Consider the following 17,711-nt stretch of genomic DNA (forward strand, 5'->3'; position numbering starts at 1 on the left):
GACCTTGCAGTCCTGTGATGTGCACAACTTCTGATGTTGGGGGGTCATGTGGGAATACAGCAATTGTTAGGTTGGCCCCTGAGGCCCTGACAGTGCAGAATTTCTTTCTGTCATATTCCCGTTATTCTGTGATTATATTTTGAGTATACTTAGACAAAAGATATCATTTTTTTTAATGATTTTGTATTACAGATCCTATGGAAGAAGACATTCTACAGGTTGTGAAGTATTGTACTGATCTAATAGAAGAAAAAGATTTGGAAAAGTTAGATCTGGTTGTTAAATACATGAAAAGGTAACTTCATTGCTAGTACTTGTGACATTTTAGACTATTTTTTTAATATTTATACAGTAGATGCTTCACTGTGAGGCCACAAGCCCATTGGACATTCCACTGATGAGTGTAAATATTTTAAGCTTAAATTTTATTTAAAAACTGGGGTAGCACTTAGTAGTAGTTCTTAGAGTCACAGAGTGGTTTGAGTTGGAAGGGGCCTTAGAGATTACCTAGTTCCAACCACCTGCCATGGACAAGGACGCCTTCCACTAAACCAGGTTGTTCAAAGCCCCATCCAGTCTGGCCTTGAACACTTCAAGGGATGGGGCATCCATAACTTCTCTCTGGGCAAGTCTTTTGTTTCTAGACAAAGGATGTAGTTTTCATCAGCATTGTCCCTTTTTTTTATCCTGTTTTTGTTAATTTTTCATGGCACCTTAGACCTGATTTCATTCTCTTGCTGTATCCAGATCCTGTCTCACCTCCAACTTATTGAATTGATTCCTATTACTTAGTTATTACGCTGTTATTACTCTTCCCATGAGTCAGGAGGCCCAAATTGCTTACTAACTGGTGCTTAACTGTAGAGCTCAGCTTTCTGTGTTTTAGATCTGAAAAATATATATTTCACAGAATAATCAATACCTAAAAGATTACAGCAATGTAGAAACTTCACGAGGCTTTTGTATTATGGGGAAGTCTTTAGGCCCTAGAAAATGCAAAACACACAGTGCAATGAACTGTTTTATGAATGTGGTATAGTAAATTCTTTATAAAACTCTTCAGAAAGCATCACGTCCCATTCCTGGTCCCTGTATATGGGCTCTGTACCGATGGCAGCGTCTCTGCAAGGCCCTGTAATAAGTGTAGGAGAAGGAATCAGGAGCTGGATGATGTGCACTTGTCCATATGATACCAATGTTACGTCCTCTAAAGCTCTAAATGTAGGAACCCTCTGCTCTCCTGCAATGAGTGATCTAGAAGGAGGTTTTGAGAGTGCAGAGCTACTTTGTTTTCCTTGGGCATTTCCTTAATGTGCTTCTAGTGGCAGCTGAGTCATAGAGGTAACTCTTAGCTCTCCATGGGCCTCCATGATTTGGTTCTGTTCTTAGCAGTAAACACTGTGTTAGTGCCCCCAAAACCTGTTATTTAATTGTGTCCATCGCTCTTGGCATTTGTTGGAAAAAGAGAAATAGCATTTCTGTCTTGGAATGAGGAAGGAAAGATGAGGGTCCAGAAGCCTGTAATTTCTGATCTCCAGTATGAAATTGGTGGAAGGTCACCCGATCACAGGCTCACAGCACTGCCAAACGTGAGTGTTTACAACCTGCTGTGACACTGCCCACACCAGAAATTTCACCAATGGATGGCAGAGGAGTCTGTGGCATTATGTAAGACTTGGTGTATTTAAATAGGGAGGGCTTTACCAGAATTGAATGAAAATACCATTCGTGGTGAACTGCTATGACCTTGTGAAGACCAAAGCTGATTGTAAAAAAAACTGGTTCTGTAATGGTAATTTTCACTCTCTTCTTCCTTCAGGTTAATGCAGTCATCTGTGGAATCAGTTTGGAATATGGCATTTGACTTCATTCTTGACAATGTTCAGGTAGTTTTACAACAAACTTATGGAAGCACATTAAAAGTTATCTGAACTTGTAGTAAAGAGCTTGATGGGAGCCTGGAGCTCTCTGCTAGCTGTGCCATAAGTGCTTGTGAGGTATTTGCAAAGTGCATGATAGTAATGCCCTGAGTTTTTATAATTTCAAATTTCTTTTTAAACAAGAAAGTGTTTTGTACATTTCTTTTCAGAAAGTGCCAAATTTGTCAGTATTGCATGTAAATAATTGTGTTAAAATTCTTTTATTGTAGTATAGAATCTATTTACAAAATGTTTGTTTATAAAGTTTTATGGATTTTTACAGTGAAGTGTTTACAGTTGTTTAATAAAGAACTGTATGTATATTTTTGTACTGATTCTATTTTGTGATGCTTCAGTTTGAATATAGTGAATTCCTTTTATTGAAGCTGCAGCTTTGATTAATTTCACAAAGTTCTGCACAGAGGTACTGCCTTGACATGTGGAGGAGGCTGCTGTACGTGCACCTGGCCACGTTTTGTTTCTTCTACACTGACTTTATTACAGATTTTAAGCTGAGAGAAGAATACTAGTTCATTTTCAGTTTCATCCTTCAAAGACTCAAAGCAGAGTGGCCCAGCCACTCCCAAAGCACACAGTGTCTGCTGAAGCCTCTGGACACATGTGCTTCTGTCAGAGAACAAGGCACCCAAAAGCAGCCCTGCGAAGGAATAGCTGACCTGGAGCATTGTTTAAGCTCCATCTGTCCGCTGCATTGCTCCTGCTCAAGACAGAGCCACTTATAGAATACTGCAGTTCTTCCCAGCCAGTGTCTCTTTTCTGCAACATTGCAAAATAGGTTGTAGTGAGTAGCAGAAGTGAAATAAATTGCCCCAGCTCTTGTGTCCCTGGTAGGGGATGTGTTTGCATCTCTGCAGGTTGTGTTTTGGGCAAGTCTGCTTTTGCCAGGTGTGCACCAACCTCGTACAGTTGTATTTGGCCCAGTATGTTGAAGCAAGGCTGTTCAGGTGCCTGGAAAGAATGAAGACCACTTGAAGAAAACCTGGGTGGTAGGAAAAATCTCTTCGTTTTCTGAAGAAATGACAGAGCTGTGGAGAAGTATCCAACATAGTCCTCAAGGGGTGGGGGACCACCTGGGTGTAGAATTGACAGCTGGAATGCAAACTGGAGCAGGAGCAGGATTTGCACCACTGGCTTAGTTGGAAGCATCTCCCCTAGCACAGGGCAGGAGCTGCTGCACTCAGATTAGCTGCAGTTGACAGTGCAGCTGGAGCAGAGGCCACTGCAGTCACATCACTGGCTGCAGCACAGGTTACAGGAGTGACAGCAGCTTTTAGCTTTAGGTTGTGCCTGTGGCTTCCTGGTAATGCACACGGGGAGAGGTACCAACCTGGCAGCCTTCTACAGCCAAGTGATGGATGAGGGAAGAGCAGAATGTCATTTCCCTTGACTTCAGTAAGGCTTTTCGTATGATCTGTAACATCCTCATGGACAAGCTGATGAAGTACAGGCGGGAGAGAGAGAGAGAGAAGTGGATTGAAAACTACCTGGGCAGGCAGGCCTTGGCATGGTGGTCAGGGCACAAAGTCTACTAGAGGCCAGACCCAAGTGGTGCCCATAGTCAGCACTAGGTCAGTCATTCATCATCTTTGTCAATGACCTGGATGGTGGGGCAGGGCACCCTCAGCACGTTTGCTGATGACAAAAGATGGGCCGATATGACAGAGCAGGGGGTGCTGCTTCTGGAGACCAACAGGCTGCTGGAACCCTGTGAAGTTCAGCAAAGTGCCAGGTTCTGCTCCCAGGGAGGAGCACCCCCAGCACTGGGGGCCAGGTGCTGGAGAACAGCTCAGCATGTAAGGCCCTGGGGTTGTCTGGGATGGCAAGAGTCCCTTGCACCAAAGGCAGCTGAGAGCCTCCGAGGATGCATGGGAAACAACATCTCCAGGAAGCCAAGGGAAGAGATTATTCCACTCTGCTCAGCACTAGCACAACACACCTGCAGTGCTGTGTCCAGTGCTGCTTCCTCGGTACAAGAGACTTGGACATACAAAGCAATCCCAACACAGGCCACAAAGGTGCCTAAGGGAGTGGAGCTTCTTCCATAATACCAGGAGAGGCTGAGAGCTGGGACTGTTCAGCCTTGGGAAGGCCGGGGGGATCTGATCCATGTATATAAACACTTGCATCAATTTGCAGATACATGTCTACATTACCTAAATCAAGTTATCTAAATTTCTGTTAGTTTCTTGTTTAGGTCTTTCAGCGTCCCATCTTTAAAAGACAGTTACGTAACGTTAGGTCAGGACAGTTGTAGTTATACTTACTTTCTTTGTGATCCCTGTTCCAAACCCTTAAATATAACAACAGTCATCTGCTTCCTTAAGTCTTTTAGTGAAGGTATTTTACATATTTTATTAAGTTCCCCAGCAGGAAGCCACCAAAGTAGCACAGTCTTTTTCCCTGTGGGAACAACACCCTTCCACCTTTGAGGAAACAATCAAGAATACATCGAGACCACAGTGTTTGACATCTATGTTTTTAAGAACTTTATTAGTGTAGTTTTCATGATTGCATAGTTTGCAAAAGAAAATGTTAACAATTAAATAAATGCAGTCTTCTCCCTCTGATAATTCTGTTCACCCAGCGACGGGAATTTGCACCACACCCCAACCATATTGAAAACATCCTTTTCAATGGCAAGTTTGAAGTCTAACAAAAAAAAAATTCTGGTAAATTAAATTCCATTTGCAAAGGAGGTGAGTTATTAAATGTTCCTTTGTAATGGAGTCCACACAATCCCAATTATAACATTCAGATTTTTCCAACAAAAAAAGTAATCTAAGTGACAGAAGAAACCTGATCAAACTGCTTGTTGCAAGTTAAACTCTTGTGAATATCTTAAATGCTAAAAATCTCGGCTGTGTGAAAGATCCTTCTTGATTTTGTTTCAGTTTGTGCTTTTGAAGAGTGCTTGTTTTGCTCCTGTCACCATGAGCTGTAAGATACCCACAGACAGCCTGCATAGGAATACATCAAGCTGTCATCCAGCAGGACGGTAGAGGGGAAGGTAAGGTAGGAAGATGCTGGGATTACAGGCTGACTCCTGGTCATGACAAACATCATCCAGTTCGGAGCTGGTTCAGTCCCACGGTGTCAGATGCCCCAACAGCTCTGATGCAGCATCCCAAGGCGCAGCTCCCTGGCAGGCAGCTGTTCACAGGTACTGACACCGCTCTGAGCAGCAGCTGGAGAAGAGATGCCAGACCTGAACTCCTCCGGGAGTTGTGCCATGCTAAACACCTGGCCTGCCACTCCAGTGCTTCAGGAACGCTGACATCAGCACCCTGCACACACTGCAGGGGGAAGTGCAGCCAGAGGAAGAGATGCCTTTGCTGGAATGTGCCTCCATCATTTTGCCAAGCAGAGAGAGGCAAGAGGGCCCCTCCTGGCCTTTCCACAACTGCCACAGCCCATGGAGTGAAACTGTGATTATTGAAGCAAACTGTAAAACAAATGGGCTACACTCTGTCCATCTCCTTTATTTGTGGCTCTGCATTATAATGATTACAGGTTGACTTCCATGAACTGTACAAGCAGTAAAAGGTGGGCGGCTATGCTTTACAACATTGTTTCACACAAAGCAAGTACAGAGATATCCAACTGCCTAATTTTCTATTTAAAAAAATTTCTATAGGCACAAAGCAGAATGTTGGAAAAGAAAGTCAAGGGAAGAGGTATGCATAAATAAAGAAGTACTTCTTACATCAAAAATGTCCCGAGAATCACAAAGTCTGCAGAAGCTTGGTTAATCAAATACTGCAGTACTGCTCTCATCAGTAGAAAAGTGAAAGAGCTTTAGTTCTGTAATAAAAATTCAATTTATTTTATTTTGGAGAGAGGGAGGGACAAAGGGTGGAAGGAAGGTGTGAGAGAAGGAAGGGCAAACTTTAAAACAGCAGCCAGTATTAGGAAGGGCAGTAGGAGAGGTGAACAGGCACATTGGAACCATGGGAACATGTAAATTGACCACTGTCAAACCAGTGTAAATTTCTTGGTTTCTCATGGAAAACATTTTACCCACATATTTTCCTCCCAAACATATATCCAACACTGTCTTTAATATACGACTTTGTTGGTAACTTTTTTAGAACAGGAAGAGTGCATTTATTCCTGCCTCCCCGTTGCTGTAAAAAGTTATCTAGATGATTTCAAACACTTTCTTCAGTTCTACTATAAGCTGCCAGTCAGACTTCTGCATCTCATCCCTGAACCAGTCCTTCAAAGCATCGATGGACTGACGACTGATCTGTAACACACAAGACAATCTCATCAGAAACACACATATGCAAGTGTATTAAAGGCAGGTTTAGTACACTGGAAACAATCTGAAGAAAGGGCATCAGTCTGCACAGCAGGCCAGCTCGTTCTAATCCCAGGTTTGCCACTGATCAGCTGTATGACCATCCCATTCATTTCCCTTCATTTCTCTTCTCATCACATCCCTTATGTGGTCTGTCTCTGCAGATGGACAGACAATTGCACCCTTATGCAGTAAAGCAAGAACTGGAGAGGTCTCCTGCTTCTACCAGGGCCCACAGGACCAGCACCCCCTCCCTGTCCCTATCCCAGGCCCTACTCACCCCTCATTTGTGGGCACATGCCCCCAGCATGTGTGTGGCGGGGGTGTCTTAAAACATGGTGACTAAAGCAGTTGGGAGTGGGGAAAGCTGTGGCTTTGCATCCAACAGCAAAAGACTGAGCAAGTGATCATCTCCCCATCCAAGTCCAGTGTTCCAGAATTAGGGCAGCTATTTATTGCACGATTCCCAACACCAGCTGTGATGCTCTCGGGGACTGCTGAGCACCAGCTACGGACAATGGTTTGCGAACAGCGAGTGTAGCATTTTACCCTCTTGGGTGCTGGGAGCTACAAGGTATTTCAGCTGCAGCCCATCACTCCTTCGGGCCTCTCCAGGGACACCACTACAGACCTCAAACTAAGGCTACAGGGAACTCAGCTGAACGATGCCACACACATACTGTGTTCGAAGTGTCTGTCAGTCTCCAAGAGGAAGCTCCTTGCATGTTTTTTAGGCTTCATGCAACAGTTCCACTTCAAGCAAGCTGCCACTCTGTCCTCAGCCCTCTCCAAAAACAGAGATTGCTCTTACCTTACTGACGAGGATATCTGTTGCTTCAAAATGTCGTCCATACATTTTAGGTGATTCCCCAGGAATAGGTTCTATTTTAACACATACTTCTTGACCTTTCTTTGCAACATCCACTGGTTTATGGTTTATTTCAATGCTTGTAACTATTCCAATTTCAACGAACTGTAATGCAATGAAGCAGCTGTAAGACACATCCACAAACCCCCTGTGCACACACCCTTCCCTAAACTCCCGTTTATACACACAGACTTGCTGCAGGAAGCACAGCACTGGTGGAACTGCCACCTCAGCGTAGGCAAAGCAAAACATGGCACAGCAAGTGCTCCGTACCAAAAAGGGCAACATCAACCACCCATAGCTCATCTGGGATATCTACTGGTTATCTCGAGGTGGTGGGAGTTGTCATTCCTGGTAGCTAAGGAGGGGGGAAGTCAACTGTGCTCGTTACTCGAGCACAGAACTGGCAGTGGGGAAGGAGGACGGCTCTCAGGCAGGTACCTTCCAGCCACACTTCCTGTGTCCAGCTGCAGGGCTCAACTCTGCTGGCAGAGAGCAATTAGGTCCTTGATCCCCAGAAGAGAGATCTGATCTTCAAGTCTGAACCTCATCTCCTACCAGAAATCTGCACACTGGGGAAAGGCGCGCAAACATTCCACGGTGCCTCATCTCAGGAATTACCAGGTGGATCAAACATCCCCTGGGAAGAGGTGCTTACTTACATTTTTGCTGGGTACACACATGGGAGTCCCCTGCTTCACCTGGCCGGCCTCCACAACGACACCCATCACTATTGGGTCACGAGAGTTGAAAATGAACTGAGGGAGGATTTTCAACTTGCATGGAAACACTGCTATGTGCCTGGAAGATGACAAGAAAAGGCACTTGGAAGGAGAGACTGGAACAGCGTATGTAGCATTAACAGCTCTGCCTTCTCCCACAATTCTTGGGCATTTATTCTAAGAGTGTCACTTGGGGAAAAAAATCAAGCAGGAAAAAATCTCTTTTCCAAACTTGCTAATTCCAGTCAATAGCTGATCTTCAAGAACTACAGGAACAATAATCAAGCATGGCTGGCATGGATTTTACTTTTAACAGGCTTGGGCGCTCAACTTAGACCACGACTGAAGGAGTAGGAATTTTACAGTATAATAACAACTGCAGAAGAGCACAGGAATAGAAATACTGCTGCCTTAACCCATCACAAGGACTCAAAAAATTTCAAGATTTTTGTTTGTAAAGTGAACAAATACATTTAAATGCTGAAGTATACAAACTCAAATTGGGATCAATATGAAATGAAATACATTTTAATTTATTTTGACTGTCTTAGTTTACTGAGGATCACCCAATGACACATGATTCCAAAAATTTATTTTGGGTCCTTATAAATCCTTAAATGACTGCATATTCATGTTACTGCAGTCAGAATGAAGCCCTCTACACTGGAATTGCATAAATATAAAACAATAGAATCCAAATCCCTTCAGTCTTATTTTCTTAGTCTGCAAGGCTAACCCATCTGTCAGAAATTAGGAACAGAAGCCAAGTATAGCAAGCAAACCTTAATAAAAATACTCCATGTTACATAACAGTTCTAGCTGAATCTTGTACCTGCTGCACAGCTTTCACAGCTCTCACCCTACTATGCCTAACCCAGATGTAAACAGTTAGTCTGGAGCGCTGAATTCTTGAAAATTTATAGTTCTACCCTCCCCTTCTTTCCCATCACTAAGTAATAACAAGGAAACAAGAGGTAAAATGCAGTTTCATGTATACTAAAATAAGCAACACACTTACTTGGGAAGCATCCAGAATATGACTGCTCATACTTACTTGAATTCCTCTTGTTTCTGTTTTTTGTAGTCTTGCCTATACTTTGTGAAGGCATCAAATAAATGATAAATTATTTCAGCACTAAAGATACGCACTCCTAAACTATCAGCCATTTCCTGTGCATCACGTTCAATCCTCACGTCGAATGCCAGAATGACGGCATACCTGTAGGGAAGAGTGAGTCCAACAGGTTACCAGACAGAGCACAGAACCAGAGCTAAGGAGGGCACTGGGCCTTCCTGCAGCACCACCGCACATTTATCAACAGAGTAAAGCAAAGTTACTTACTGTGGGTCATGCTCCAACATAACTGATGCCTTCATAACATCTTTTTTATGGACAGGACCTATATTAATTCCTGAATACTGTTGAAGAAAGCCACATAAATCCAGTCACTAAACTTGCCAAGTCAAAAGGAAACAGTGACTAAAACACAGAACCAATAACATCAGATACAGCACAGAAGTACTTACTGGCACTTCTGACGTTTTAAGAAATTCAAGTAATGCCTCTAAAGAGCCTAAAGTAGAAGCCTGGACATAAACACCTTTCTCTTCTAATTTGATTGCATTCAGTGTTTGCTTCAGTTCATGTATTAGTTCATCCTTTAGAAGAAAAAAAAAAATAAAAGAGAGAAAAAGGAAATTTTAGTTCTCTTGCTATTTATGCCTCAGGATACAAAATCTTCCTGTTCATGAGCTGGTAAAAGTATGTAACAGCCATACTGATAGGTCCCAACTCAGACTTGCAGTGTAAGTCATACAGAGCCCTGTGAGACACTGTGATTGTTTCTGGCATTAGAAAAGCCTGAGCTGAACTAGACCTGAGGATTTTGCAAGAAGGTGATCACATAAAACAGAGCAAATGCCCATCTTGGGAGTCTGCAGAATGCACATCGCTCTCCCCTGTCTGCTGGCAGGGCTGAGCAAACACTCCGTGTGTGCTGATGCCTGTGGCTGCCTGAGGATTAATAGGAAAAGCTGACTCCTAAAGCCATGAGCTGGAAAGGACCCTGAACTCTCTTTAGGCCTGGGTACAAAACAGGATGCAAGAGCAGCAAGGCCATTTTGCTGCTTTCAGAGGAGTCAAAATCACATTTCTCAGAGCCCATGCCTTTTAAACCCAAGCACTTCCATCTCTTCCTCTGGCAGATAAATGGGTGTTGCCATTTACTTGAGGCCACCACGGATCTGCTCCTAGCAGTACACTTTATATACATTCTTGTATGTACCCAGCAACTAGGTCTGTGTTTGGACATCCAAAAAGTTTAACGTCCCTTTAGAGGCACAAATAAGTAGACAGAAGACTAAAGTAAAACTACGGTTAAAAGTAAAAGAAACCTTGTGTGTTAGTAATTTCAAAATAATTTTCTGCCTTTGGAGAACAGTAGCATCTCACCACAATTTTGGTTTTAGGATAGCTACATCCTCTCCACAACTTTTTAAGTCAGAAAAGAAATTACGCGAGTCTTAAATCAGCTTTGCAATTATGACAGTTTAAAGAACTCTACTAGCAGATACGTACCTAATATAATGTAACTAGAATATATGCATAAATTACTACAAATACAAAATCAGTAATTAACAGTCAAACTATGGCATGATACTTGTTTTCACATCTCATTCTACCAGAAGAGACACCCCAGCAAAATACCAGGGAAAAAGCTAATGGTCAAGACACTAAAGACATCTCATCACTAAAGCTTCACATGGGCACGAGGCTACAGCACGTTACAGCAGTTTTTAAAGGAACCAAAAAAGCCAGTTATTTGTATACTGAGCTCTCAACATTTGAATGAGTTTCATCACCAGAGAACTCAAGTTACCCTCAGTGTGTTGTATTTCAACATTAGCCACCTCACCTTGAGGACTGGGACTTCATCCTCTTTATAAGCTACAAGCAGTGGCAAACCAGCCAACGTTTTTTCCAAATCTTTCCCAAGAATCTTCACACCTTGAGCAGCAACAACCTCTTTGTGCTTCTCATATTGGTTCTGAAAAAGAGATTATACACACTAGCAAAGAGTTCAAGTCAATGGAGCACAGCAACACAACGCAGTGCTGAGCAGCTGAAGAAACTGCAACCCACAAGCACAGCCGAGAGCATGACACTGAAGTCCGGCACCTCCCATCTTTCATCAGTGACTGTCTCTGCTTTGCATTTCCATGTTCCTGTCTGCACGCTCCTCTCCCTTCAGATACTCCTGCACCACTGCTAAGAGGGGCAGGGCACAGGGAAATCCTCTAAAAACAGAGAACGGGGCCAAAGATAAACATAGGCCAGAAAAGTGCAAGCAGCAATAGGCAGCTACTCGCTAATAAATCCATAGCGAAGTGAGGGGAAGATGCCAACACCTCAACAAAAGCACTAAAGCTTAGCTGATACACAGCCCAAGTTCTTGTGCAGGAAGAGCTGTCTCACTCTCCCGCTAAAGGCCTCTTGTCCAGCATAGTTCCACACTCAGTTTCCCAGGTGCTCCTCCCCATCCAGGGGAACCTTGAAGATCTCTCCACACTCAGGGCATGGCCCCAAGGCACGACAAAACCAGTTATTTCTGAAGATCTTTAAATCGATGTTGGAAGTATTTTCTGGTTTGTTTCTTCATTTCTTTTGTTTACATGTCCAATCCTTTTCTTATAACTGCAAGGCAGCTTCCTTCCTCAGGAAGAACTTTGTTCCTGCAAGCCTCTATTCTTTAGCCCTCCACCCCAAAATGTGGGTCTTATTTCAAGGATGACAATTCTGCATTAACAAGCTGAATCAAAATGCATTCTCACTGTCTGCTTCAAAAAAACCCAACAGCTACCCTGGATCTACTTGCCCAGCTCTAGTTCCCAAATCCAGTGTTCATCATGATGCTGATACCCTGTGCTCCATCTCCCACCAAAGGACAGAAAATCATCTGAAGATGTTGTTGATGGGAACCTGTTACATTACGTTGCTATTCAGTCCCCAAAAAAAATCCTGGAGTCCCTAGGAGTTTCACACACCAGTTTATCTTCTGCTTTCAAATAAAGGGAAGCAAATGGGTGGAAACGCTTTCAATTCATTCCTCACGGTAGAAAAACATTCACCAGCTTCCAACCAAGCAGAGAACAAAACCTAAGCATAAACATCCATTTCCCTTTTGTCCCTCTGTAGCCATTACCAAGGTATTACCGTAAAGCTGCGAAGCCTTAGATTTGCCAAGGCAACTGTCCCACCCCACAGCCAATAAGCCGGCCAAGCGGAAAGAAGGGCTTGTCTTTCTACTTAAAGCAGGTCAAGAGGATCTTGCTTGGATTCCACCTCAGCACCAATACTGCATCCTTCAGCACCTCTGAGGCAACAACAATCTCACAGCGGAAGGAGAACACCAACACCAACCCGGGGCCCCGCAATTATTAGTATTACTTACAAGAGTATCTACATTTGCAGGATGGAACTAGATTAAACACCAAGGACTACAGCGGTCTGCAGGGACACTAGTTTTACACCTCTGAACCAAACCTTTAAGGCCTATCCTATTACATTCACCTAGGTTATCTGTGTGGAGTTTTTTGCCTTAAACAAAATCTGTCCAGATACTTTTAAGCAGGAAAAATCAGAGCAGCTCTTTTAATCATGTTTGAATTGTATGCATGAATCTTAATATATTTATCAATTTATTTATAGCCTTTTGTTTCTGCGTCACCTCCTTATTTCAGTGTCTCTCCTCAGGCTATTAAGACTAAGGCAGCAAAACTTCCAACAACTCTTAAAAATGTCAAGAGGCTACAGATTCTGCAGAAGTCCTGGTTACTGCCACTCACCAACCAAGCCCAGAAACTCACTTGTTCGCTTTTCTCAAACCTAAGTGTATATTATTTTTGTTACTAAAAAAAACATTTTCACTAATGATGTAACTTGAACTCAGAAGTCACTGTAACAGTACACTCCAGTTTCCATTTAAGATGGGTATCTCCCTCTCACATGTAGCCACGTGCTCAAATCCCTTATTAAAGCATGCACATCCTAATCCTCACTGCAAGATAATTCCTTGATCCTTTTCTTTGCCACTATCGTAACAACACACACACCCCAATAGGTACATACAAGTACATTCACAGAAAAACACCAGATGTGTGCTGTCTTTCCCTTGAAGCCACCTTTAGATACTGCTAATATAGCTGAACTCTACTACATTCTCATTTTTCATAAAGTTTGATTTATTTTTTCCTGGTTTTAAATGCCAGTACACTAAAACCAGCTGCCATACCTTAACTCGTAGCTCCTTCATAGGAGGAGGTAGCAGAAGACCTCTAATCTGAGTCACTATAGGACCTTCTACTCCAGGAACAATAATGGTGTCTCCTTCTTTCAGGCGTCCATTAATCAGAATAACATCTATGGTAGTGCCCATGCCTGGCAGAGCTTTAACCTGAATGAAAGGGGAAAAAAGTTACTCCCTATTTAAGGACTTCAAACATACAATTTTTTACCATAAAGAAAGAGGCAGGGAAGGGAGAAATTTCTGTATGAATTTCAAGGAAGAGCTGCTGAATTACCTCCATGACTTGAGCTCTCAGCTCCTGACACTCAGCCAGCCTCTTAGTCAGCATAGTTTGCGTGAGCTCCACAAGAAGAGCTATCAGGCTTCCCATGCCATCCCCTGTGTGAGCAGAGGTAGGTACAAGAGAAACAAAAGTGCGGGGATCCTTATTCTCATAAAACAAGGCAGCGTTCAAGCCCTGCAATCAGGATTAACAGTTACACAGGGAAAAACATATACGTACCAGTATTAACAGAAACATTCAACCCCAGTCAAGTACCACCGCATTTTTTAAAGGCCAATGTAAAAAACCAACACTGTTACTGACAGTATGCTATGGAACATGAATCCTCAATCCACACTTGGAAGCAGTGTGGGATAACTCTACAAAGCTAATTAGCCCATCTAGCTTCTACACAGCACTGTATGTCATCAACAAAAGAAGTTCCGAGAACTGATGTGATTCATACCCTGCCAGCATCCAAGGGAAAAAGACACAGATGAGATTCTCTTGGGCTATTCCCAAAAAGAAAAAGAACAGGGACATAAAACTTCATCTGCTATTCATGACTCCATTGACCATGCACAGCAATTAGCTACTTTTCTCCAAACTAACACTTTTAAGGATGAAGCAGTTAAAACGGATTAATGTAACAACAGTGGAGTTTGTTTTATGAGAGGTAAACACCAATGTGTCAGAGGAGATGCAACAGTTTTCTTCTGATATTCTAAGTTGTTTTGTGGAAGAGGGAAAAAACAAAACAAAATAAAAAACATGCACAACCCCAAAACAAACACACACACACAAACCACACCACCCACCCACCCCATTTACTATCACTTTTGTTAAGCAAAGAACCTTGAATATTCCAACCTACCTGTTTTGCAAATTCTACTATGATAGCTTTTGCACGTTCTTCGAATTCATCTTTCGTATTCTTCTTCTGCTTCTTTAAGGTGACAGCTACATCTGTGTCTGGACTTTTTTTCCAGTCATATAACCTATCAATCTTGAAAATACAGCAGTAGGTCATCTTATGCAGCTTACTAAAGGGCATCTTTATGCTTATGCCACATTATCAGTGAGAAATACTTTACCAACCAACCAACTTAGCCAGCCATCTATCCACTCCAGTAATCAAATTAAATCTTTTTTATTTGCTTTAGCTGCTATATTTAGCTCTGTTTGTGTATTTACCCAAAGTCAGACATCATTTTAGAATAGCGATACTACTTCAGGTTTTAAAAATTCAAGCTATAATAATCTAGGTTCATATGGAAAAGGTTTATATGCATTAATTACATCAAGTTTTATCTTAAACATTCAGAAGAAAGAGAGCCATGTATAGCTTCACAAAACACACAAAAAAACCTCCAAAATCATGAGGTGTTGAGTTTTTCCCCCCCCCCCAAAAAGAGACTGTACTAGTTTTACATAGAACTTTTAAAACTTATTATTGAATTTGGACCATTTCCTGTGTTGCTACAGAAAAGGGACCACAGTGAGTTGTTCAAAAGACATGACTGTGTACTTAAGAAACTAAGTAAGTTTCCAAAGCAGGACCAACTTAGTCCAAGAAACTATTACATTTGTACAAAATCAAAATTACATCTTAAGAAAACAGATTATAACCTAGTCAAATAAATACAATTATAACTTGAAATGCAAGAACTTTCAGCTATTTAATCTCAGGTTCACTGTAGGCCTGTGACAGCGGTGAAACGTATTTGGGTCTTCATGTCTGAGACTGAACTCTCTACTGTTCTGCCATAAGGCCTTAACACCTCTCCATCCAGTAGGTTGTTTGGGTTCTTTTAAAAAAGTAGCTGTTTTCAGTGATGAGATAATGGCCTCCTCAACCACCTTCAGTCTTAATACTCCTTTCATTTTTTGAAGTATACTGCAATTTTTACACTGCACATGAATAGTTCTGACAGTTCTCTGTCAGCATGTCAGATGGCTTCCAAAGTCATTGGACACGAGTAATTTCCACATATATAATTCATCTATATGTTCATATGAATTATATGTAATTCATCAAGTCATCACAAACAGGCAGCATAATTTCTCATGGACAGGATTTCTAAAAACAGGGCTGAAAGTAACTAGCTACTTTACCATTTAATATTGCAAAGCCCAAAACACTTTGCACCAGTGATCAATATTACTACTCCAAGGGCTTAAAGTCAGCTTGTCTTCAAGTCAAACTAACAAGTATCAGTGGCTAAAATGAAGTGTGACTTTTCAACTTGAAGCTTGTGTGTGAATTTTATCAGAAAATGTACAAAAATCCATATAAGGGAAAAAAAAACCCCACAACTGAAGTACAACTTCCAGAAGTGCAAATCATATACAGAAGTTACATAAGGTAAACAAAATTCATCAGTAAGGATTCCAAGAAGAACTGACTGTTCTGCAAAGCTCCTGTAAAGCCATTGTGGTATCAAGGACACAAAAATTACAAACACAGGATCCTAGAACCACCACTTCAGACTTCACACAAAAAATTCCAGTTCAAGGAAGAAAACAGACAATTGTCAAATGCCAAATACACTTTTAGCATAGAGAAAGTGTATATACACTATTAGAATAAAAAGCTATCCTACCTTGTTGAGAGCTACTATAAAGGGGCATTTCTTTGATTTCAACAGATTTAGTGATTCAATTGTCTGTGGCTCCAAACCATGCATGATGTCAACTACAAGTATAGCAATATCACAAAGTGAGCTTCCTCTATTTCTTAGATTGCTGTGGCATTAAAAGACAGGAAAAAAAATCAGTAATGTAGCAACAGAATTTTAATAAAAACACTAAGTACAATGTCAAACTTGCACTGACAAACAAAAAGCTAAAGCTGATCAAGTAGTTATTTCCCCTCAAAAATGGAACCTATATAAAAAAAGTGTTCAAATGACACTTTGCAAATTTAATAGAATTTATTAAAGTATGTGTAAGCAAAAATAAGAAACTATTATTCTCCCAATAGTTCTCATATTATTATATATTTTTATCATGTAAGACATGTTCTGATCATTTTCTGAGCAAGAATTAGGACAGTTAAAGTGAAATACAGGAGTGCAAAATCTGAACAAGACCTTTTTTTTTTTTACAATGCTACATAAGCACTATGTATACAATGTTATATTTTTTAGACAATATAAACAGACTATCACATCTTTGGTGCCAAACAAAACCTGGCTAGAAGATGGAAGAACTGTAAGTGGTAAGATGCCAAGGTACTGATCTGGACATTAACAAGTGTCCCACAACATGGCATTTCAAAGCTTGCAGAAGTTTATACTTAACTTTTAATCCTTCTGTTTGGAGATTTCGTCCCAGTGAGTTCAGTTATGCATGCCACATTTTAACCTCAAAGCTGATTCAGTGGCTTGCCTGCATGCCACTGGTGTTCCCAGACAGTATCTGATCTCTGCTAAGACTCAGATGATTTGTGCAATTAGTAACTCCCAGTCTTACCAACTCAGTTACCTTAACATTGACACTATGAACCAGAGATTAGGACAGAAGTTTTAATTTTTCATAGCAGAGTACTTAGGTCACCTGAAATCCTCACCTTTCCTTCTCCAGCTAGCTTCCTGCTTCCGTCTTTCCTCTTAGTACACTAACTATTTATTTACATGCTTTTTCAGATATTCATGGCTCAACTGGCACGAAGACAGAAAATTAATCAGCTATAAAAGGCCAGCAATTAACCAGATATAAAAAGCACCTGCAAATGAAGCAAATCCACTTATTCCTCTACTTTACAGTTTGGTTTTGTTCGGCTTTTTTTCAAGTGAGGACTAACACAATGAATTAGGCAAAAACCTCGCACTTTGTTAAAAATATGTTTTAGTTGTCACTTCTGATAAGTACAACATTGTGAGAAAACATTACCTGAAAGACTCATGTCCTGGAGTGTCAATTATCAGCATGCCTGGAATTTTTATGTTCTCTCTGTCAAACTAACATTTCAAAATATTAGTTCTCTTATAGAGATTGCACAAGAATTAAAACAAACAAAATAAGAGCTGGCAATATTACTGATAGCCTGCACTTCAAAAATCCAGACGCATTTATCAAGAAAGGCCAGCACTCTTCATAAACCAAATCAGCCAAAGCTCATTTCAATATTAAAGTAGCACATTCCCCTAGGTATCAAGTGGCCATAAGCTAAAACCTGTAAGACAAGGCAGCCTACAGGGTAGTATCATCCTTGTCTTGATTATTTTCTCCTCTCCCCTCACTTTACATATTTAATACACTGAAAAAATCTTGGAAAAAGCCATCACTACTAAGGCTTTTCAGTCAGCTGC

At 41.4% G+C, this 17,711-nt stretch overlaps 2 protein-coding genes across 7 annotated transcripts in view; one reads left to right on the top strand and one right to left on the bottom strand.

Moving 5' to 3' along the window:
- Positions 1 to 17,279, top strand: part of REV1 (REV1, DNA directed polymerase) — a 71,510-nt gene extending 54,231 nt beyond the window's left edge. For 3 of the 6 annotated variants that reach the window (XM_017818377.1, XM_017818378.1, XM_017818382.1), the window contains 3 exons: positions 193 to 295; positions 1,820 to 1,886; positions 4,832 to 4,962. In XM_017818377.1, the coding sequence (XP_017673866.1) occupies positions 193 to 295; positions 1,820 to 1,886; positions 4,832 to 4,939 (278 nt within the window). In that variant the 3' untranslated portion in view covers positions 4,940 to 4,962. Of the gene's footprint in view, positions 1 to 192; positions 296 to 1,819; positions 2,243 to 4,831; positions 4,963 to 17,045 lie in introns of those variants that run through there. The other 3 variants (XM_017818380.1, XM_017818381.1, XM_017818379.1) reach the window with 2 other exon arrangements.
- EIF5B (eukaryotic translation initiation factor 5B) overlaps positions 4,403 to 17,711 on the bottom strand; it is a 36,704-nt gene continuing 23,395 nt past the window's right edge. The window contains exons 13-24 of the mRNA XM_017818383.1: positions 17,293 to 17,360; positions 16,002 to 16,143; positions 14,273 to 14,404; positions 13,411 to 13,593; positions 13,122 to 13,283; positions 10,746 to 10,877; positions 9,358 to 9,489; positions 9,173 to 9,249; positions 8,885 to 9,049; positions 7,771 to 7,909; positions 7,052 to 7,213; positions 4,403 to 6,186 (exon numbers count right to left, since the gene is read on the bottom strand). Coding sequence (XP_017673872.1) covers positions 6,079 to 6,186; positions 7,052 to 7,213; positions 7,771 to 7,909; positions 8,885 to 9,049; positions 9,173 to 9,249; positions 9,358 to 9,489; positions 10,746 to 10,877; positions 13,122 to 13,283; positions 13,411 to 13,593; positions 14,273 to 14,404; positions 16,002 to 16,143; positions 17,293 to 17,360 — 1,602 coding nt within the window. The 3' untranslated portion in view covers positions 4,403 to 6,078. The remainder of the gene's footprint in view (positions 6,187 to 7,051; positions 7,214 to 7,770; positions 7,910 to 8,884; positions 9,050 to 9,172; positions 9,250 to 9,357; positions 9,490 to 10,745; positions 10,878 to 13,121; positions 13,284 to 13,410; positions 13,594 to 14,272; positions 14,405 to 16,001; positions 16,144 to 17,292; positions 17,361 to 17,711) is intronic.

This window comes from Lepidothrix coronata, unplaced genomic scaffold (assembly GCF_001604755.1).
Source record: "Lepidothrix coronata isolate B3197 unplaced genomic scaffold, Lepidothrix_coronata-1.0 Scaffold68, whole genome shotgun sequence".
NCBI classification, from domain to species: Eukaryota; Metazoa; Chordata; class Aves; order Passeriformes; family Pipridae; genus Lepidothrix; species Lepidothrix coronata.